This window comes from Mustela erminea, chromosome X (genome assembly GCF_009829155.1).
Source record: "Mustela erminea isolate mMusErm1 chromosome X, mMusErm1.Pri, whole genome shotgun sequence".
Classification (NCBI taxonomy): domain Eukaryota; kingdom Metazoa; phylum Chordata; class Mammalia; order Carnivora; family Mustelidae; genus Mustela; species Mustela erminea.
In genome coordinates, this window is record NC_045635.1 from 58,826,328 (window position 1) to 58,851,014 (window position 24,687).

Below are 24,687 nucleotides of genomic sequence, written 5' to 3' on the forward strand. Positions count from 1 at the left end.
AAGTCAGATTCATGATTTTTTAATGTTAAAAAATCTATAACAGTTCGAGTCTTTAAGACATACTTTTATACATCAAAATAACCCACTATTCCTTATTTAAACCTCCCAAATTATCTAAAGAGCAGCTATAAAATATTCAGTTTGGGTAAGAGTTATATTTGGAAAAGTAATACATTACTATTAGAACTTGAAAGGTACTTTGTAACAGGAAATGGGAAGCCTAACCATTGCCCAGCAAAAGGACAACCTCCTTTGTAGGTTTCCAGATCCAGTAAGAGGCATTAGATCAGCAAGTACAGTCAAAGAAAAAAGCATAAAAGAGGATGTTTTGGGGGTGCCTGGGTGGCTCAGTGGATTAAGCCTCTGCCTTCGGCTCAGGTCATGGTCTCAGGGTCCTGGGATCCAGCCCCGCGTTGGGCTCCCTGCTCGGTGGGGAGCCTGCTTCCCTCCTCTCTCTCTGTCTGCCTCTCTGCCTACTTGTGATCTCTCTCTCTCTGTGTCAGATAAATAAATAAAATCTTTAAAAAAAAAAGATTAACTATGGTCTAGCACCATAACATTCATTATTTAAAAAAAAAAAGAGCATGTTTTTTCAAAATCAAGACAACTTTAAAAAATTCCAAAGATCTGAAATGTGTCCAACATTTCATAGTCCAGTCACAGGACTTATTTAGAAATTGTTTAATAAACACTCCTTAACCAGAAAAATTTTCTTTACATAAATTACCACTAAAATAAAAGTAGGAACGAATATGTGAATGGTGCCATAAGAAAATACTTTTTTATGAATTATCGGCATCTCAGTCCCTGCATCATTGCTGTATCTTATATAATTTTCATCTGTCCAAATCCTGGGAAATGGTTTAAGAGAAAAAATTTTAATTTCTAATAACTTATCCAAATATCCCTCCAGAATCTGATTACACCCATATAATGGAATCCTTTACAAGTTTTACCTGAGTAAGACTACAGAAGCAGATCTTCAATTAAGAATCCAAGATCTGAGGCAAGTTATTCATAAGTAATGTATAAAGACCTGTCTTCCTTCAAAAAAGTTTCCTTTTGAATTACAGTATATTCAGAAGAAATTCAATATGTATGCCTGAGCACTTCAGACCTGTATATTTTAATCTAAAATAAAGAATAGCCTTGGTAATGTGGGTCTGGCAAGAATCCAGAAGTATTTGAATGCATTCTTGACATTTTAGCAGAAAAAGCTTAACTCATTACATGCCCCAGATCCCATAGGTTCACACAGGACCACACCAATTATACAGCTATACTGGAATAATGCAGCTCACATCCACTTGCTGCAGAGAGGCCTGTAACTAACGTGCACAGAAGAAAATGGAAATAAAACTTTCGACGAACATCTAACGTATATTAGTCTTTGTTCAGTTTCCCCAGGATTTGTCTTTGCCCTCAAAAAACATTCAAGTGTACTTACATTAAATGCTACTTCCTAGGGAAAAAAAAAGAATGCAAAATAATAACAAACTTACAACAACAAAGCTATAAAATACTAAAATATCTTTTAAGAGAACCACAATGTATTTCCAATGTAATGACAAAAATAAAGTCTTTTAACTACCAATACTGCTTTATGCACGCAATCATTATACATTCAATAATAAATATTTACTATGCATCTCCTATCTATCAGGCATACTATTTCAGTCATTACAGATAAATCAGTGAACAAAACAGAGAAAAATCCCTGCCCTCATGACACATTTCTAACGGGGTATGAAGAACTAAGATTCATAAAAATATCCCTAAAAATATCCTTGCAGGGCATCTGGATTGTACAGTCAGTTAAGTGTCTGCCTTCAGCTCAGGCCCAGAGTTGGGCTCCCTGCTCAGTGGGGAGCCTGTTTCTCCCTCTTCCTTTGTCCCTCCCCCCCAACCTTTGCACTCTCTCTTGATCTCTCTCTCCCTCATTCTCTCTCACTTGATCTGAAAGAAGTAAAATCTTAACAAAAACAAAAAATAAAAAATAATATCTTCCCAGCCTTCCATGGAGTGCTAACCTCTCATTTTGCAAGGAATACACATGGCAAAAACCAATACAAAGAAGGTAGGTCTGTAAGTCCTGCTGTTATACTGGTCATCCAGAAAGGGACTTAAGGAAGCTCCAAAACCCACGGGATATCTAGAACTTCCATCTACTGCTACAGTCCAGAAAGACAGCTCCAACTGAATACTCACTTTACAATGCCAACATGAGAGTATATGGATGACTTTTAAAACTCAAATATTGCTGCTAATAAGTTTCATCACTAAGTTTCAAGTTCAATCGAAGGCCTTGTATTTTTTTAAAGATTTTATTTATTTATTTGACAGAGAGAGAGAGATCACAAGTAGGCAAAGAGGCGGGCAGAGGGGTGAGGGGTGGGGAGCAGGCTCCCCGCTCAGCAGAGAGGCCGATGTGGGGCTCGATCCCAGGACCCTGCGATCATGACCTGAGCCAAAGGCAGAGACTTAACCCACTGAGCCACCCAGGCACCCCAGAGGCCTTGTATTTTTAATTAGCTAGATAAGGTCATCTTCTCTGCAAATTACTTTGTATATCAGGATTTTAAAACTCAGAAAAAACAAAGCTATTGTTTCTCCAGTCCCAAGTCCTGAACTATTTTTCTTTCTGCCTTTGTTCTCTTCTACACATTTATAGATCATGTATTTTTACATTTTGTCCTATTTTAACAGTGAATGGTAATTGCCTGGCTTTCTTCCTTAATGGCTTTAAGACACTTACCTTCCAGTCCCTCCCTGACTCAGCATTCTTTAATTCTTGGATAGCTCAATAATAATCAACTACAGGTCATTAGTTATTTCTCTTGGTGCCCTAAGACACAATTTTCCATACGCTTTATTTCTCCGTCTCTGAACAGCATTCCCTTCTGGCTTCATGTTAACACCTTACAGTAATTCCTAATCCAGTTTTGGCATACAGAACGGATGTCTCAGAAAAAAGACTTGGTTTATTTAATTCATTAATTCCCTTTAAGTAAATAATATTATGTTAGTTCTTCTCAAGCCTTTATCCAATCATTTCCTCTCATTATAAGATTTCCTGCCCTAGATTTTCAGGTCCCCTATCTAAAACTTAAGCCCATCAAGGGGCACCTGGGTGGCTCGGTCAGTTAAGCGGCTGCTTTCAGCTGGGGTTATGATCCCAGAGTCCTGGGATCTAGCCATGCATCAGGGTCCCTGCTCAGTGGAGATCCTGCTTCTCCCTCTCCCTCTGCCAGCTGCTCTGCCTGCTTGTGCGCTCTCTCTGCTAAATATATAAATAAAAATCTTTAAAAAAATAAATAAAATAAAAAATAAAATTTAAGCCCATCAAAAACACACTAAATAATTTCACTGACCTTTAAAATAAAAAATAAAATAAAATAAAAGTGTCCTAACAATACAGTCAAACACAAAAATTTAAATGAATCAAAATCCTAAATTTAAGAGCTAAAGCTGTAAAACTCTCAAAGGAACATCTTCACGACCTTGGATTTGGCAAGTTTCTTAAATGACACCAAAAGCATAGGCCAACAAAAGAAAAAATAGGTAAACTGGACTTAATCAAAATTAAAGTGCATCAAAGGACACTATAAAGAGAGTGAAAATACAACCCTTAGAATGAGCAAAAATATTTGCAAATCATGTAAGGCTTTAATATCTAGACCATATAAAGAATTCTTAAAACTGGACAACCCAATTTAAAAATATGCAAAGAAAAAAAATAGGCAAAGGATGATAATAGACACTTCCCTAAAGAAGATATACAAATGCCCAATAAGCACATGAAAAGATGTTCAATATCATTAGTTATTAAGGAAATGCAAATCAAAAGCATAATGAGAAACCACTGCACACCTACTAGGATGGCTATAATAATTTTAAAATCTGGAAAATAAGAGTTGGTGAGGATACGGAGAAATTGGAACCCTCGTACACTGCTGGCAGAAATGTAAAATGGTGCAGATGCTACAGAAAACAGTCTGATCATTCTTCAAAGAGTTAAACACAGAATTACCATATGACCCACCAATTTCAATCCTAGATATTTATCTAAGAGAATTAAAAACAAGGGTTCAAGGGGCACCTGGGTGGCTCAGTCAGTTAAGCATCTGACTTTTGATTTTGGTTCAGGTCATGATCTTAGGGTCATGAGATCGAGCTCCACGTTAGGCTCAGTGCTCAGCAGGAGTCTGCTTCTCTCCCTCTCCCTCTGCCCTCCCCATGCTTGCTTGCTGTCTCTAAAATAAATAAATCTTTTTTTAAAAAAGGTTCAAAAAAGTAATAAAAACAGGAATTCAAACAGATATTTATACATCAATGTTCACAGAAGCATTATTTGCAATAGCCAAAAGGTGGAAATAACCCAAGTCTCCATCAATTGCTGAATGGATAAATAAAATATAGTATGTACATATAATGAAATACGATTCAATCAAAGCAAGGAATATAATTCTGATACATGCTACAACGTAGGTGAATCTTAAAAATATTAATGCTCAATGAAGTAAGCCAGACATAAAAGGATCAATATTGGGGGCCTGGGTGGCTCAGTAGGTTAAAGCATCTGCCTTCGGCTCAGGTCATGATCCCAGGGTCCTGGGATGGAGCCCCGCACTGGGCTCTCTGCTCTGCGGGGAGCCTGCTTTCTCCTCTCTCTGCCTGCCTCTCTGCCTACCTGTGATCTCTGTCTGTCAAATAAATAAAATCTTTCTTTTTAAAGATTTTATTTATTTATTTGACAATATTGTCAATCTTTTTTTCTTAAAAGATTTCATTTATTTATTTGACAGACAGAGATCACAAGTAGGCAGAGAGGCAGGCAGAGAGAGAGAGGAAAGCAAGGCTCCCCGCTGAGCAGACAGCCCAACGTGGGGCTCGATCCCAGGAGCCTGGGATCATGACCTGAGCCGAAGGCAGAGGCTTTAACCCACTGAGCCACCCAGGTGCCCCCTAAAATCTTTTTTAAAAAAAGGATCAATATTATATGATTCCACTTATATATAATATCTAGAACAGGAAAGTCCATAGAAAGTAGATTAGAGGATACCAGGAACTGTGGAGAAGAGGTAATAGGAGTTATTGTGTAATGTGTACAGAGTTTCTATTTGGACTGATGAAAAATTTCGGAAACTGATAATGGTGATGGTTATACCAAACTGTAAATATAGTTAAGGTCAATGAATTATATGCTTAAAAATGGTTAAAATGACAAATTTCATATTCTATATATTTTCCCACAATAAAAAAGTTTTTATACTAGAATGTCAACTAATAAATGTAGAAAGATAGAGAAACATTCAATTGTCAACCATCACAGTACGAATTTAGGCAAGAAATATCAATGGATGGTGAAAGTAGGATGTGAAATTGGACTTCATATAGTTTCAAGGTATCACCCCACAAAATACTTATGAATAACACAAGGAAAAAAATACATGTGTTTATAGCAAAAAAAACCTGGAAAATATCATTTTATTCAAGAGATCAAAATGAGCACCACCAATAACAGACTGAATCAATCCTGTCTGCCACCCAATAGGAAGCCATGAGGAGAATACAGAATTACTTCTGTGATTTCCTGGTCTCAGAGTCGTAAATTGTTCTAAATATGAAGAAACTCTGAACAAACTTGAATTAAGGGTAGGGGAATTAGAAAGATGTTGCTTACGGGTGGAAACATGCAAATGTAATGTAAGTTTTGGAGATCTAATGCACAATACAGTAATTACAGTAAACAACACAATTATAAATTTCAAAATTGCTAAGAGAGTAGATCTTAACTGTTCTTAACACACACACACAAAAAAACAATGATTATGTGACATAATAGAGGTATTAGGTAACACTACTATAGTAATCATATTGCAATATATAAATGTATAAAACCAACACGCTGTATACTTCAAACTTATATAATATGTCAATCATATCTCAAAAAAAATTTTTTTAATATATATTTTTTAAGATTTTATTTATTTATTTATTTGACAGAGAGAGATCACAAGTAGACAGAGAGGCAGGCAGAGAGAGAAGGAAGCAGGCTCCCCGCTGAGCAGAGAGCTCCATGAGGGACTCGATCCCAGGACCCTGAGATCATGACCGAGGAAAAGGCAGTGGCTTAACCCACTGAACCACCCAGGTGACCCCCCCAAATTTTTTTAATTAAAAAAACTAAGATGCACTCTACAAAATGACTGGTCAGTAATCTTCAAAACTGCCAAAGTCATGAAAGTCAAAGAAGAGTGACGAAGTATTCCAGACTGAAAGAGAATAGGTACAATGGAAATTGATTCCATTTTGTATAAAGGACAGTTTTGGGAAACTTGAATGAGGTCTCTGTACAAAGGATAAAGGATTTCTTCATACTATTCTTGTAACATTTTTTTAAGATTTTATTTGTCAGAGAGAGAGAGCAGAAGCACGGAGAGCTGCAGGCAAAACAGGCAGGGCAGGCAGAGGGAGAAGCAAGCTCCCTGCTGAGAAAGGAGCCCGACATGGGACTTGATCCCAGAGCCCCGGGATCATGACCTGAGCCGAAGGCAGACACTTAAACAACTGAGCCACCCAGTCATCCCTCTTTTAATATTTTTTTTAAAAATATGAAATTGCCTTAAAATTTTTTAACTTTTTAAAAATTTTATGGAGTTTTTTATTTTTTTAGTAATCTCTACACCAAACATGGGGTTTAAACTCAGAACCTCAAGATCAAGAGTCACACATTCCACAGAATGAACCAGCCAGGCACCCCTAGGCTTTAAAAATTTTTAAAGCCTAGGGGCGCCTGGCTGGCTCATATGGTTGGGTGTCTACCTGTCATGATCTCAGGGTCCTGGGTTCAAGCCCCACTTTGGCCTCCCTGCTCAGTGGGGAGTCTGCTTCTCCCTCTCCCCTCCACTCATGCTCTCTCTCTGTCTCTCAAATAAATAAATAAAATCTTTAAAAAATAAAAAAAAAAGGTTTAAAAAAATTTTTTTGAGCCTAGAAGAGAGGATGACTGGGTGTGCTTTCAGTTAAAGGCACAAAGTTAAGTGCCTTTAACTGAAGGCAGTTAAACATCTGCCTTCAGCTCAGGTCATGATCCCAGGGTCTTGGGATCCAGTCCCACATCAAAGATTCCTCACTCTCCCTCTACCCCTGCCCCCTGCTCTCTCTCTATCACTCTTGTTCTCCCTCTCAAATACATTTTTTTTTAAATTTTGTAATAAAATAAATAAATAAAGCCTGGAAGAGTACCTAGCATATAATTAGAAATATATAACTATTTACTAAATTAAGTTCTAACACATAATTTAGGGGAAAAATAAGACCAATCTCACAAGAAGGTATAATACATGAAGACCTAAGGAACATTCACCCTGACATCTAAATATATCTTTGTTATCAATTCCCTCTGTGAAAACAAAGAGTAAAGTAGACATAGGCAGTGAAGCAAGAAAGAAATAAAAGGTAGTTAAGAAAAATAAAAAATTATAAACCCTGGAATTTTGATGAGAACCAGACTGGGAAGTAGATTTATCCTATCAATTCTCTCACACCCCCAATATAGAAAAACACGATGACAGTGATATGATTAACTGCTATTGACCTTGCCAGCAGAGATATAAACTCATTTTTTCCATTCTTTCATCACATAGCTTGAAATATGGAGGAAATGTTAGCAAAACGATTTGACAATAAAAGGGAAAGCAAATAAATTTTAAGAAATAACCCTTTGCTGGGACGCCTGGGTGGCTCAGTTGGTTAAGCAGCTGCCTTCAGCTCAGGTCATCATCCCAGCGTCATGGGATCGAGTCCCACATCGGGCTCCTTGCTCCGCAGGGAGCCTGCTTCTCCCTCTGACTCTGCCTGCTACTCCGTTTGCCTGTGCTTGCTCTCACTCGCTCTCTCTCTGACAAATAAATAAATAAAATCTTTAAAAAAAAAAAAAAAGAAAGAACCCTTTGCTTTTTTAAACACCCTTTCTAGTACAAGACAAAGAAAATATTTCAGGGACGCCTGGGTGGCTCAGTTGGTTGGACGACTGCCTTCGGCTCAGGTCATGATCCTGGAGTCCTGGGATCGAGTCCCGCATCAGGCTCCCAGCTCCATGGGGAGTCTGCTTCTCTCTCTGACCTTCTCCTCGTTAATGCTCTCTCTCACTGTCTCTCTCTCAAGTAAATAAATAAAATCTTAAAAAAAAAAAAAAAAGAAAATATTTCAAAGATCAGCTAAATGAGTGGACCCAACCTTAAATATAATCTCTGAAGAACTGCATGAAGTAGTCATGATTCTACCTAGAACTTGACATAACATATTTTCAAACTCTTGGAGAGTAAGTGCAGATATTTCACTTACCATTTTAGGGAACCTCATCAACATATCCTTACAGCGCAGTGCACATGTAGATGCTCTTTGAAAATCCCCTTGAGCACATGCCTGAAAAAGTGAAAAAAATATTTATCAATAATTGGTTAAAATGAAGTAACAAGCTATTTGTCTATAAGTCAACTTTAACATATTTTAAACTCACATTAAAAAATCTTAATTTGGGGTGCCTGGGCGGCTCAGTCGTTAAGTGTCTGCCCTCAGCATCCTAGAATTGAGCCCCGCATCTGGCTCCCTGCTCCAAGAGAAATCTGCTTCTCCCTCTCCCACTTCCCCTGCTTGTACTCCCTCTCTCACTGTGTCTCTCTCTGTCAAATAAATAAATGCAATCTTCAAAAAAAATCAGAAGTCTTAATTTGTTTTCTAATCTTTTTAGCAATACTGGTTGGTCTAGCTAAACATAATAGCCAGCTCAAAATACAAAAAAAAAAAAAAAGGAAGAAGAATAATCATCTTGGGTAACACAAGAGTTGATAGTGATGGGAGTCATTAACTTTTTTCTGGAAATGGCAAAACTGGTGTGCAATCTTGTGTTATTATATTATGATATAATGCCGTATCTAACAGATGCTTCCCCAGCTTGATAACTCTTGTATTTATCTCCACATCAGAGGGATTTTTAAATGTTAAACAGGAGTCTTTTGTCCTAAAACAGGCTCACAATAACTTCATAATCTGAACTGCTGTGAATATCTGCTATGAAAGGCAGCTAAGAGCAATCCTATCTTGGAGCCAGAAGAGCTACTCTGACATTTATTATATATAACCTTGAACCTTACACTCTCATGGTTTCACTTTCCTCATCTATAAAATCAGGACAATGTACTGTGTTATCTCTTAAGATTCCTGTCAGCTCTATCATTCTTACTGAACAACTTCAAATGAATGAAAACATCATTCACACAATACATAGGCACTTGTAGAAGAGGCTTGTTTCAGTCATTTAAAAATTTAGCTGACAAGGCATATTTAAAAAAAAACATGGACATATACAAGAAAATAATTTGATGAAGTACTTTGTTGGGGAAAGAAATTCCTGTATTTGCTGTGTTCTTTTCGCTTTCTTATGGGGCATCAAATATTCTTGTGCTTTGGTGTGACTGGGTGGCTCAGTGGGTTAAACCTCTGCCTTTGGCTCAGATCATGGTCTCAGGGTCCTGGGATGGAGCCCCTCATCATCGGGCTCTCTGCTCAGTGGGGAGCCTGCTTTCCCCTCTCTCTCTGCCTGCCTGTGATCTCACTCTATGTGTCAAGTAAATAAATAAAATCTTTTTTAAAATTTTTAAAAATATATTCTTGTGCTCTGAGTACCAAAACAATTGAGCAGAGAGAAGAAAAGATGAAGAATGTAAGATACCCAGCTTCTCTTTACTTTTCTCCTCTATCCACCTGCTGAATATTAAGCTTGACATCTTGCTAAGTAGAAACCCTCATCTAAGGCTTAAATGAATGCTAGATTATGTTAAAGGGAAAAATAAATTGTGAACACAAGAGCCTCAATAAGCCAAATCTCAATTATCTACAGAGTTTACAAAATAATATTCACATTTATACAAAGAGATGTTTGATGAATATACTTGTTGACTGACTCATTATTCAAGGTGGAGGAAATCATCGTAAAAGAGAAATGCTGGGCCGCCTGGCTGGTTAAAGCCTCTGCCTTCGACTCCGGTCATAATCCCAGGGTCCCGGGATGGAGCCCCACATCAGGCTCCCTGCTCAGTGGGAAGCCTGCCCCCCCCACTTGCCTGCCTCTCTGCCTACCTGTGATCTCCATCTGTCAAATAAGTAAATAAAATCCTTAGGGGCGCCTGGGTGGCTCAGTGGGTTAAGCCTCTGCCTTCGGCTCAGGTCATGATCTCAGGGTCCTGGGATCGAGCCCCTAATCAGGCTCTCTGCTCAGCAGGGAGCCTGCTTCCCCTTCACTCTTTCCCTGCCTCTCTGCCTACTTGGGATCTCTCTCTGTGTCAAATAAATAAATAAATAAATAAATCTTTAAAAAAATAAATAAAATAAAATAAAATCTTTAAAAAAAGAGAGAGAGAAAGAGAAATGCTGAGTGACAAACCCCGTATCGGAGAATGCTTTCTGTTCTTAGAACATATAAAGCAATACAATGCTATAAAAAATCCATAATCTATCCATCACTCATCAGATTTTATCTTAGTGGAAATAAAATCTCTAATAATTCAAGCTAGTTGTGAATATTATTCATTTTATTGGACCACAAATCAGTATTTCAAACCCAAAAGAGAATTCGGTATAAGGAGTCTTAAAGAGGCAGCATGATGTAATGCTCTAGCAACCTTTGGTGAAGTGAGCATAAGACACACCAAAAGAGCTCTTCAAAAATCACATGGCCCAGTCCCATCACTTGTAAATTCTGATTCACTACATCTGGGATAATGCCCAGCCTATACTAACGTAGTAAAAAGAATATGGGCTTCAGATTCCCAGTTTTTCTGCTTTTTTTTTTCCAGTCAAAATATAGTTGATATACAATGTTCTATTAGTTTCAGGAGTACCATACAGTTATTTAATAATTCCACTTCTTTCCTCAGTAAAGTCAGGCAAGTCACAGACTCTATGAGCCTCAATTTCCTTAACTGTAAAGTAAGGACAAGTATTATCTACCACATAGGATTGAACTTGTGAGAATCAAATGAGATCACAGATATAAAAGCATTTTGTAAACTTTAAGATAGTATTCAAAAGGGGTGCCTGGTAGCTCAGTTGGTTAAGCATCTGACTCTTGATTTTGGATCAGGTCATGATTTCTGGGTCTGAGATGGAGCCCTGTGTCAGGCTCCACGCTGGGAGTGGAGGCTGCTTAAGATTCTCTCTCTCCTGGGCACCTGGGTGGCTCAGTGGGTTAAGCCGCTGCCTTCAGCTCAGGTCATGAACTCAGGGTCCTGGGACTGAGTCCTGCATGGGGCTTTCTGCTTAGCAGGGAGCCTGCTTCCCTCTCTCTCTCTCTGTCTTTCTGCCTACTTGTAATCTCTGTCAAATAAATAATTTTTTTAATCTTAAAAAATAAATAAGATTCTCTCTCCCTTTCCCTCTGCCCCTCTTCCCTCCCCCTCTCTCCCTCTCTCTCTAAAAAAAGACAGTATGCAAAAATGTGAAAAATTTTAGCAGTCAAAGCTACAACCAGTGCCAAGAATTATAATAAAAGAGGTTATCTGCTGTGATGTGGTACTCATTGTTAAAGAGAGGAAAGCTCTTTGAAATCATATCCTAGCAGATCTATAAAGTATTACACGAACCAAGAACTTAGGTTTCCACTTCATTAGAAGAAAAGCTCCAAGGCTGGATCTGAACTCATGCTTAACAGCACTGGGTTATTATTTTTATGCAAGAAATGAAATGCTAGACTGACAATCACCTATGGTGATGCTACTAAGTGATAATGACAACAGAATCAATCAAATAGTAAACTGTGCTGAACAGATCCACTAAAAACTTATGCTCACTTCAAGTAAACCCTCACTTAAGCTCCGCAGTCAAAAATGTTACAGCTCCTAGTACCATGTCAAGTATGTAATGGATGCTCAGTAAAAATGAGTTTCTTTATTGATTTCCTAAGGATATTTCCCATTCAGAAATTGAAGCCATTTTTTCACATTCTTCGAGTACTCCCATAATATGCCATATCTTCCTACTGCACCCCTCACCCAAATTACCTCACCTTCTACCTTAACCAAAACTCATATGCTCCCTTATCCAACATCTAATTCTCCTCTGCAATTTAAAATATCTATCTTATGCCCCTTTCCCTACCAGTAAAGTTCACAGTCTTTTCACAGCAGAGTTACTTTTTCATATTTTGTTTTATCGTGGAACTTCACTCATATTTCTTTAAAGCAATTACCAACTGTGGAAAGAACCAAGATGCCCTTCAATGGACGAATGGATAAGGAAGCTGTGGTCCATATACACTATGGAGTATTATGCCTCCATCAGAAAGGATGAATACCCAACTTTTGTAGCAACATGGACGGGACTGGAAGAGATTATGCTGAGTGAAATAAGTCAAGCAGAGTGTCAATTATCATATGGTTTCACTTATTTGTGGAGCATAACAAATAGCATGGAGGACAAGGGGAGTTAGAGAGGAGAAGGGAGTTGAGGGAAATTGGAAGGGGAGGTGAATCATGAGAGACTATGAACTCTGAAAAACAATCTGAGGGTTTTGAAGGGGCAGGGGGTGGAAGGTTGGGGGAACCAGGTGGTGGGTATTAGAGAGGGCACGGATTGCATGGAGCACTGGGTGTGGTGCAAAAACAATGAACACTGTTACGCTGAAAAGAAATAAAAAGATAAAAAGATAAGAAATAAAATTCCTGAACAAAAAAAAAAGGCAATTACCCTGTTGTAATGCACCTGTTTACACATCTAAATCTACCACAAAATTTACCTTAAGCTCCTGTAAGAAAGGTACTACATACTAACGTTATAGATCTTTTTACCTCTATTGCATAAAGCACTGACTTATATATATAATATTGACATATATGTATACATACACATACACAGAGCAGGCACTAAATACATGCTTCTTTATTCTCCTATATTCTCCTATATATGTACTGATTAGATTCATTTCCATCTCCTGGTATATGACACCTCTTTATCCAACTCCTCCAATCATTTTCTCCCTGGCTTTTTATATTCAACCTGTTTATATACATTCTATTTTGAAAATAACCTTCCTTTGACCATCCTTCTCTGACAATAATTTGTATTTCTAAAAGGTTCCTAATGATATTTTTTAAATGACCCTTTATTTTTTTTTAAGTTTTTTTAAATGTATTTATCAGAGAGAGAGAGAGGGAGAGAGAGTGAGCACAGGCAGACAGAATGGCAGGCAGAGGCAGAGGGAGAAGCAGGCTCCCAGCCCAGCAAGGAGCCTGATGTGGGACTCGATCCCAGGATGCTGGGATCATGACCTGAGCCGAAGGCAGCTGCTTAACCAACTGAGCCACCCAGGCGTCCCTGACCCTTTATTTTTTTAAGATGTATTTACTTGAGAGAGAGTGCATGCACATGTGCATGACTCGGGGGAAAGGGGCAGAGGGAGATAATCTTCAAGTAGACTCCCAGCTAAGTGTGGATCCCAACTCAGGGCTTGATCCCACAACCCATGAGAACACAACCTGAGCTGAAACCCAGAGTCAGACGCTTAACCAACTGAGCCATCTAGGCATCACCCCCCCACACACAGACAGGTGATACGGATGCTGCCAGTCACAGCTCTGGACCAATCCTAAACCAATAGTTCTGATTCTTTTGTGTATGTCTCAGGAGCCCTAGAACTCTTAAAAATTATTGAGGACTCAAAGAGATTTTATCTAGGTTATAGCTAGTTGCAATTTCTACTAAGTTCAATAAAAAGCTATGAAGTTCATTTTGACAACTTTTGACAGTGTTCTCATTGCTTTTAATTAAACTTAAAACTGAAATGTAAAAGAAAATATTTATTATGTTAAACAAAATAAGTCAGTCAGAAAACGACAAATACCATATGATATCACTCATATATGGAACTTAAAAGCAGGGGTACCTCGGTGGCTCAGTCAGTTAAGTGTCTGCCTTAGCTCAGGTCATGGGATCAAGCCCCACATCGATGCAGAGCAGGGATACTGCTTCTCCCTCTCCCTCTGCCTGCTGCTCCCCCTGCTTATGCTTGCTGTCAAATAAATAAATAAAATCTTAAAAAAAAAAAAAAGAAAATAGATGAACATAGGGGAATGGAAAAAAGAGAGGGAGGTGGGTTGGGGATGGGCGAAATGGGTGATAGGTACTAAGGAAGGCACTTGGTCTGATGGGCACTGGGTATTATTTAGTGATGAATCACAAAATTCTAAACCCAAAATCAATTTTACCATATGGTAACTAACTAGAATTTCAATACGGGAGGAGTAGGAGACCTTAGTTTTGTCTGGTCCCTGGAGTTCAGCTACATAGCTATCACATCATTCTGAATACCCTATTAACTCAACTGGAGACCTAAGAAAAGATTTGCTGTAATTCTACAAAGAGAAAATCTACCACTTTCTGCAAGGTAGGAGGTGCAGAAAAGTGAATCCGAGGCAATATCGGAAGATAAACCGCAGGGTGGAGGAGCCTACCAGAGCTGGCTACTGGAAAGTGATATAGCAGCTATAAGCCTGATCCCAAAACCAGACAAAGACCCCACCAAAAAGGAGAATTACAGACCAATATCCCTGATGAACATGGATACAAAAATTCTCACCAAGATACTAGCCAATAGGACCCAACAGTACATGAAAAGGATTATTCACCACAACTAAGTGGGTTTTTAATTTTAAAAACCTTCCAAACAGCTCTCCCCAGCAGTTGTACCACTTTACATTCACACCAGCAGACCAGCAGTTATGAGGGTTCCAACTTCTCCATATCCTCACCAATTTCTTATTTTCCATTTTTGTTATTTTACATACCTGAATGGGTGTGAAGTAGCATCTCACCATGGTTTTCATTTCCATTTCCCTAGTGACTAATAATGTTGAGCATCTTTTCATGTGCTTATTGGCCATGTGTTTATCTTTACTAGAGAAATGTCTATGCAAGTTTTCTGCCAATTTTAAATTTAGGTTATTTGGGGCGCCTGGGTGGCTCAGTGGGTTTAAAGCCTCTGCCTTCAGCTCAGGTTATGATCCCAGGGTCCTGGGATCGAGCCCTGCGTTGGGCTCTCTGCTCTGCAGGGAGCCTGCTTTCTCCTCTCTCTCTCTGCCTGCCTCTCTGCCTACTTGTAATCTCTGTCTGTTAAATAAATAAAATCTTTTTTAAAAACCTTTAAAAAAATTAAAAATAAAAAAATTAATTCCATTTACATTAACATAAAAAAATAAAACATTTAGGGGGCGCCTGGGTGGCTCAGTGGGTTAAGCTTCTGCCTTCGGCTCAGGTCATGATCTCAGAGTCCTGGGATTGAGTCCCATATCGGGCTCTCTGCTCAGCAGGGAGCCTGCTTCCTCCTCTCTCAGCCTGCTTCTCTGCCTACTTGTGATCTCTGTCTGTCAAATAAATAAAAAATAAAATCTTTAAAAAATAAAATAAAATAAAACATTTAGGAGTAAGTTCAACAAAAGAACTGCAATACTTGTACACTAAAAACTATAAAATACAGTTGAAAGAAATTAAAGACCTAAATAAAATGAAAAGACATCCCATGTTCACAAATCAGAAGACTTAATATTCTTAAGATGGCAATGCCCCTTAAAGTGAATTACAGATTCAAATGCATTTCCTATCAAAATTCTAGCAGGCTTGGGACGCCTGGGTGGCTCAGTTGGTTAAGCAGCTGCCTTCGGCTCAGGTCATGATCCCAGCGTCCTGGGATCGAGTCCCACATCGGGCTCCTTACTCAGCAGGGAGCCTGTTTCTCCCTCTGCCTCTGCCTGCCATTCTGTCTGCCTGTGCTCGCTCTCTCCCTCTCTCTGATAAATAAATAAAATCTTTAAAAAAAAAAATTCTAGCAGGCTTTTACAAAAACTAACATCCTGATTTTAAATCATATGAAAATGGGGGCGCCTGGGTGGCTCAGTGGGTTAAGTCTCTGCCTTCGGCTCAGGTCATGGTCCCGGGGTCCTAGGATCGAGCCACATTGGACTCTGCTCCACAGGGAGCATGCTTCCCCCTCTCTCTCTGCCTGTCTCTCTGCCTACACGTGATCCCTGTCAAATAAATAAACAAAATCTTTTTTAAAATAAAGTAAAATAAAAATAAATCATATGAAAATTTAGGGACCCAGAATAGGCAAAAACATTTTTTAAAAAGAAGAGCAAAGTTGCAAGGCTCACACTTACCTATCTCAAAATTTACTACAAAACTAACAACATGGATGGAACTAGAGCGTATCATGCTTAGCGAAATAAGTCAAGCAGAGAAAGACAACTATCATATGATCTCCCTGATATGAGGAAGTGGTGATGCAACATGGGGGCTTAAGTGGGTAGAAGAAGAATCAATGAAACAAGATGGAATTGGGAGGGAGACAAACCATAAGTGACTCTTAATCTCTCAGAACAAACTGAGGGTTGCTGGGGGGTGGGGGGTTGGGAGAAGGGGGTGGGATTATGGACATTGGGGAGGGTATGTGCTTTGGTGAGTGCTGTGAAGTGTGTAAACCTGGTGATTCACAGACCTGTACACCTGGGGATAAAAATATATGTTTATAAAAAATTAAAAATTAAAAAACAAAACAAAACAAAAAAATTTACTACAAAACTAAAATAATTGAGTTTAGGGCGCCTGGGTGGCTCAGTGGGTTAAGCCGCTGCCTTCGGCTCAGGTCATGATCTCAGAGTCCTGGGATCGAGTCCCGCATCGGGCTCTCTGCTCAGCAGGGAGCCTGCTTCCTCCTCTCTCTCTGGCTGCCTCTCTGCCTACTTGTGATCTCTGTCTGTCAAATAAATAAATAAAATCTTTAAAAAAAAATAAATAATAATAATTGAGTTTACATAGTGACACAGGACATAAAAATCAATGCAACAAAACAGAGTCCAGAAATAAATCCTTACATTTAGGGTCAAATGACTTTTTATAGAAGTGCAAAAACAATTCAATGAATAAAGAAGAGTCTTTTTTAAAAAATTATGCTGGGTACTGAGTAGCTCTGTCAGTTAAGCAACCAAGCTTTTTTTTTAAGATTTTATTTATTTATTTGACAGAGATCACAAGTAGACAGAGAGGCAGGCAGAGAGAGAGGGGGAAGCAGGCCCCCTGCTGAGCAGAAAGCCCCATGTGGGACTGGATCCCAGAACCCTGAGATCAGGACCTGAGCCGAAGGCAGAGGCTTAACCCACTGAGCCACCCAGGGGCCCCAAGCAACCAATTTTTGATTTCAGCTCAGGTCATCATCTCAGGGGTGTGAGGTCAGGCTCCCGGCTTGGTGTAGAATCTACTTTTTTTTAAGGTTTTATTTATTTATTTGACACAGAGAGATCACAAGTAAGGGGAGAGGCAGGCAGAGAGAGGAGGAAGCAGGGTCCCTGCTGAGCAGAGAGCCTGATGTGGGGCTCGATCCCAGGACCTTGAGATCATGACCTGAGCCGAAGGTAGAGGCTTTAACCCACTGAGCCACCCAGGCACCCCTAGAGTCTACTTTTTAAAAAGAAAATTAACTCAGGGCACCTGAGTGGCTCAGTCGATTAAGCAACTGCCTTTGGCTCAGGTGGTGATCCCGGGCTCCCTGCTCACTGTAGAGCCTGCTTCTCCCTCTCCTTCCGCCTGCCGTTCTGCCTACTGTGCTCTCTATCTCCTTGTCAAATAAATAAATAAAATCTTAGAAAAAAAGAAAATTAACTCAAAATCAATCATAGATTTAAACATAAAAGGTAAAGCTACTGAACTTATAGGAGAAAGTATTTCAGATCTAGAGCTTGGTGAAGAATTTTGAGACATGACACCAGAAGCACAATCCATTAAAAAAATCAATTAAACTTCATCAAAATTAAAATACTTTTGCTCTGCAACCCTATTAAGAGGAAGAAAAGACAAATACATATTTGAGGGGCACCTGGGTGGCTCAGTGGGTTAAGCCGCTGCCTTCGGCTCAGGTCATGATCCCAGGGTCCTGGGATCGAGTCCCACATTGGGCTCTCTGCTCAGCAGGGACCCTGCTTCCTCCTCTCTCTCTGCCTGCCTCTCTACCTACTTGAGATCTGTCAAATAAATAAATAAAATCTTTTAAAAAATACATATTTGACAAAGGAATCAAATCTATAATACATAATTTACAAAATTCAACAGCAAAAAAAAATAAACAATCCAATTAGAAAATAGGTAAGCGCAAACTGACGTTTCACTTGAAAATATACAGATGGCATATAAGTACATGAAAAAATGTTCAACATTAGCCATTATGGGAAGTACAAATTAAAACCATGATGATGGGGCACCTGGGTGGCTCAGTGGGATATGGGTGCCTTCAGCTCGGGTCATGATCCCAGAGTCCTGGGATCCAGCCCCACATTGGGCTTTCTACTCTGCAGGGAGCTTGTTTCCTCCTCTCTCTCTCTCTCTCTCTCTCTCTCTCTGCCCGCTTCTCTGCCTACTTGTGATCTCTGTCTGTCAAATAAATAAATAAAATCTTTTTTAAAAACCATGATGAAATCTCACTAGACATCTAATAGAATAACTAAAATGAATTGATCACAATACAAAATGCTGGCAAGAATGCAGAAAATGGGATCTCCCATACATTGCTTATAGGGATTAATGGCACAGCCACTCTAGGAAAGAGTCTGGTTGTTTCTTAAAAAACAAACTACTGAACATACACTAATGATTCAACCCAGTGATTGTACTCCTGGGCATTTATCCCACAGAAATGAAAATTTATGTCCACACAAAAACCTCTACACAAATGTTCATACCAACTTTATTTCCAATAGCCAAAAACTGGAAACAACCCAAATTCCTTCCATGGTGAATGGCTAAACAAACTGTGATAGATCCATACCACAGAATACTACTTACAAATAACAAACTACTGATACACAAAACTTGGATGGATGTCAAAGCAATCATGCTAAGTTCAAAAAGGCACTATCAAAAGGTTAAATACTATATGATTCTATATATAAAATATTCCCAAATGACAAACTGTAGAGGTGGAGACTATTAGTTGCCTGGGATAGGGAATGGGGGAATGGGCAGGCTGTAACTACAAAAAGGAAATACAAGGGATCTTTGTGGTGATGAAATTGTTCTATATCTTGATTGTGGAAGTGCTAGTTACATGAATCTACCCATTTGATAAAACTGTATAGAACTACAGATATGCATATGAGTATATCATGTAAAACTGGTGAAATATGAATAAGGCCTATGGATTATAATGTCAATTTCCTGGCTTTATAATGTACTTTATTTACATAAGATGTTACCACTGAAGAAAACTGGGTGAAGAGTACTCCAGAACTATCAAAATATTTGTGCAACTTCCTGTGAGTCTGTAATTATTTCAAAATAAGAAGTTTCTAAAAATCACATTAGTTGAGTGCCTGGGTAGCTCAGTTGTTAAGCATCTGCCTTCAGCTCAGGTCCTGATCCCACCTGGGATCAAGTCTCACATCCAGCTCCCTGCTCTGTGGGAAGCCTGCTTCCCCAACTCCACCTGCTGTGCTCTCTCTCTTGCTGTGTCTCTGTCAAATAAATAAAATCTTTTAAAAAAAATCACATTAGTTAAGAGGTGCCTGGGTGGCACAGTTGGTTAAGCATCTCACTCAGTTTCAGCTCAGGGCTCTGTGCTCAGTGTGGAGCCCACCTGAGATTCTCTCCCTCTCCCTCTCCATCCCTATACACTCCCTCTCTCTCTCTAAAATAAACTTCTTAAAAAATCACATTAGTTATGGGTGCCTGGGTGGCTCAATCGGTTAAGTGTCTGCTTTCAGTTCAGGTCATGATCCTGGAGTTCCGGGACAGAGCCCACATCAGGCTCCCTGCTCCTCAGGGAGTCTGCTTCTCCCTCTGCCCCTCACCCTGCTCATGCTCACTCTCTTACTCTCTGTCTCTTAAATAAATAAATAAAATATTTTAAAAATAAAATAATAAAATTTGAAAAAAAATTAAAATCACATTCGTTAATACCATCGTCAATTTCATCAGAAAAGTTTATGTGGAAGCTGCGTCAAAGCTGTGACAGAGGTACAAGCTTTCCAAAACTCTTTTACTTAACAGCTCAGATTTTATCACTAGCAACAAATACTGTCAGTTGCTTTCCTTGAAGTCACATTCAAACTTCATTCATTTTGAAAATGTCTATAAATACCCAAGTCTGAATGAACAAAGTTTATCTACCAGTCCCTCTTTTCCAGTAAAGACAGTGATATGTGAAAACAGAAGGAGCTAATTCAGCTCACAAGTCAATCACATAAGGGCCTTTCCTCAAGACAACCACCATACTTCAATATGCAGTAGAAGTGTTCTATGGGTATTTCCTTTCGCGTTACAAAAATATGAAAACTCAATGGTCAAAATTAAATAAAATTAATAATCTGTATTGTTTCACCAGGGGAATTTTAAGTAAAAATGGCATTCTTTTCACTGCAAGTGGGTAATGATGAAGAATACAATGACTAGGGGTGCCTGGGTGGCTCAGTCATTAAGCTTCTGCCTTCTGCTTGGGTCATGACCCCAGGGTCCTGGGCTCGAGCCCCACATCGGGCTCCCTGCTCAGTGGAAAGCCTGCTGCTCCCTCTCCCACACCCCCTGCTGGGGTTCCCTCTCTCACTGTGTCTCTCTATCAAATAAATAAATAAAATCTTTTAAAAATACAATAAAATGACTAGTAAAAGGTGTGCCACTGTCTTGATTCACGTTAAAATACCCACAGTTTTACCCACCATTGCTTTTACAGCACCAGTACAAATGTCAACATAACAAGAAGGCAAATAACATCTTAGAATTATTATTAAAGTAGTTTTGCCCTCACAGATCACTATACTAAATTCTTCCATTACCTCACTATCCACTCAACCCTTAAATTCCTACAGTCTGTCCTCCACTCTTACCTTTCTACTAAAATTACTTTCTACGGTCACTATTGTCATCCTAAATGTCAAGTCCAAGAGCCTTTTCTCCAACCTCATTTTCCTTTAATTCTCTGAAGCACTGCACTACTGATCATCCCTTTTTCAATGAAATGTTCTTCCCATTCATGACTCTGTTCTAGTCCTCCTTCATCTCTGGTGTGTCATCTGTCCTTTCTGTTTGCTTTACATTTTACTACATCCTCCCCCACATGTAAATGTTTGCGATATGACTTGGCTTTCTTACCATCCTCACTTTCCTGCCTCCAAGGACTGCGTGGTTCAGTCCTGAGCATAAATGCTTGCTTCCTTTAGATCTCCTATATTTGTCCTTCCTTCCCACTCCTGTTGTTACAACTATAATTAAGACTCTCAATATCTCATGCTCACACTCTGCCTCCATTCTATTTATCATTTAAAAAAGTTTTTAGTATAGTTGACACACAATGTTTCAAGGTGTACAACATAATGATTCGATTTCTCTATACATTATGCTATGCTCATAAGTGCAGCTACCATCTGTCACCATAAAATGCTATTACAAAATCATAGACTATATTCCAGTGCTGCGCCTTTTATCTCAAGCACTACTTCAAGGCTACTCTTTGATTGGTGCCCTCTTACCTCTTCCAAAAACTTTCAACCACCCCACTGCCTTTAGGAAAATATCAAAATTATTTTTTCAGAGAAGTATATTTGGGCCTCTCAACTTGGCCCAAATTACTCCTCTACACTTAGTCCTTCCTGTGTCCTTGAACAAATAGTTTCTTTCAAATAAACTGATCACTCAACATTCTTTTAACAAGACCTATCAATTTCTGCCTATATGATTTTGCTCATGCTCAAACCTTTGCTCTGCCTGGAATATGTTGTGCTCTCTTTACTAGCTTTCAAAATCTATTCCTTCCTCCAAAATCCAAATCATGCCCTAAATCCTTTGTGTGTCTTCCTCTACTAACCCAGTTCACAATAATCTCTGCCCCCTTTCCTACATACTTATAGCACTTCCATATACCAGTTATCTCTCAACCTTTCATATCTCATATGCTACTATTACTCATTTGGGGAAAACGAGTAAGATAGAGAGGGATAATAGGAGAGGAGATTCATTACTATAACATACATTCACATATTATCTCTTATGTGCCAGGTACCATGCTAGATGCTGACAATATAAAAATTAACTTTTTTTTTTTTTAAGATTTTACTTATTTATTTGACAGACAGAGATCACAAGTAGGCAGAGAGGCAGGCAGAGAAAGAGGAGGAAGCAGGCTCCCTGCTAAGCAGAGAGCCCGATGCGGGGCTCGATCCCAGGACCCTGGGATCACGACCCAAACTGAAGGCAGAGGCTTTAACCCACTGAGCCACCCAGGCGCCCCTAAAAATTAACTTTTTATTACTGCTTTTTTAACTAGTAGGGAGAGACAGTGAACCATGGCCCTCAGTATACTGGAGAAATTGATTTTTCCACATGCCTTGCATTTCCAAGATACCCTCCATCATAGTCTTTATGGATAAACTCAAGTTTCCTGTATCCATGTGGCCCTGTCAGCTTCTACAAGGGGTCTTACCATAGTAAAGGAGGAATAAAAGAGGCATGGCCAATACATGAGCAAAATAAGAAATTAGGAAAAACAACAAGATCTATAGTTACTTCTACAATGCTAAAAGACTGCAGATAATCTGTGGTACAAGGGTAAACAGAAGATTATCTATCACCTTGTAGGTGGATGTAGAGATTGAGGAAAAGTAAATTCTTAATAATTGTTATCAACACCATGTGACTACCTTAAAGAAAGTCTGTGCCCTGCCCAATCTATGCCATTCATTTGGCACTTATATTTTCCTTTTCTCATTTTTAAAAATTATATTTATAGCCTAACTTCCAAACTACCTCATCATTTTATGGAGGGAAAAATGATCAGACCTTACAGCTCTATTCCTATATAGCACCAAACACTCCGTGTAGATAATTTATCTGTACCACCTTTATGATACTTCATTCTATTTTGTATATGCATTATTTATCTCACCAACTAAACCATAATCTCCTTGAGGATATGATATATGATTATTCTCCTCCCAGACAAAGCCTAACATACTACTCTATTTGTAGAAGATACTCATTGTCTGTTGAATAATAAATAATAAATTAATAAAGCAATTCTCTAATCACTTCATGGGAAATGCCTAGAGAAAGATAAGGTCTATATACATCTCTAAGAATATCTCAAGCACTCTACTGGTACAGAGAAAACTCATTAGTAAATACCAATATTGACAGTAGGTCATAAAGATGGTCTCTTGCCAAGCAGACATCAACAAAACCCACAGGCCCTAAAGGTGAGAATATCCTCAAAATGGAAAGTCTACTCATAGCAAAAACAATTAGTCTTCATTTCATATTTTGAAGACATCATCACCAAAATCAAGAATTATATAATTCTCATTATTGATCTTAACTTCTAAAAATTTCTGTAAGCTAAAGAAGATTTTTAGATATCAACACCCGTAACACCAAAGTATATTACAACACTTTCTAAAATCATAGAATCTTTGTATTGAGGAGGAACAAAAGGGGGGGGGGGCGCCTGGGTGGTTCAGGTCATGATCTCAGGGTCCTGGGATTGAGCCCCACAAGCAGGGAGCCTGCTTCCCCCTTCTCCTCTGCCCTGCCTCTCTGCCTACTTGTGAACTCTCTGTCAAATAAATAAATAAAATCTTTTTTAAAAAAGGAAGGGACATGGGGCACCTGGGTGGCTCAGTGGGTTAAAGCCTCTGCCTTCGGCTCAGGTCATGATCCCAGGGTCCTGGGATCGAGCCCCGCGTCGGGCTCTCTGCTCAGCAGGGAGCCTGCTTCCTCCTCTCTCTCTGCCTGCCTCTCTGCCTACTTGTGATCTGTCAAATAAATAATAAATCTTTAAAAAAAAAAGGAAGGGACAAAAGGGTACCTAATCTAATTTCCTATCTAATGAAGGAATCTTTTCTATAATATATATAATTCTTAGGATGTTCACACCTTTGTTTGCAGTCTTTCAATGACAACAGATACCTTGCAACAAAGCTATAGTATTATTTGATCATTATCACTGATAAAAGGTTACACTTTAAATTGAGCCAAACACTTTGAAACTATCTTTCTCAAAGGTCTTAGCTCTATTCTGTGGACTTTAATTCTTCTTTGATACGATAGTCTTTAAAACAGTCAAACAGAGCTATAATTCCTACTGTCTTCTTTTTTTCCCAGGCAGACATCTCTATATCCCTCAAATATTTTTCACATGATATATCTTCCAGACTATTAAAATGATTTTAAAGTGTGATGCCTAGGCTGATCACAATATTTAAGATGTTAACTAGTTGAAAACACCTACCTATAGCTTTGCACTACATATCTATCAATATAGCCTAAGATTGTGCTAACTTTTTTGCAGCTACATCGCATCATTGATTGAAACTTGAGCTTGTAGACAATTAACACACACAGATCTTTTTCATTTGAACTACTAGCAAACCAAATGTACCTCTGTCAAAATGTAGCGCACAGACAGTTGATCTCTTAAATATTGGATTTTACAGGCTCAGAGAAGTAAAGTAACAGCCCAAGAACATAGAGCAAATTGGCAGAAGAGTGTACACATAACACCAAGACCTACTGGACTTCATTTCAGTTTTTTAGTATTAACATAATAATACTATTAAAATATTAGTATTAAATATTAGTATTAAAATATTAATTTTAGCA

General features: G+C 38.7%; 1 protein-coding gene across 2 annotated transcripts in view; it reads right to left on the reverse strand.

The window, feature by feature from the left end:
* TEX11 (testis expressed 11) overlaps positions 1–24,687 on the reverse strand; it is a 314,592-nt gene that overhangs the window by 249,478 nt on the left and 40,427 nt on the right. For both annotated transcript variants that reach the window (XM_032331343.1, XM_032331342.1), the window contains exon 8: positions 8,350–8,430. In XM_032331343.1, coding sequence (XP_032187234.1) covers positions 8,350–8,430 — 81 coding nt within the window. The remainder of the gene's footprint in view (positions 1–8,349; positions 8,431–24,687) is intronic.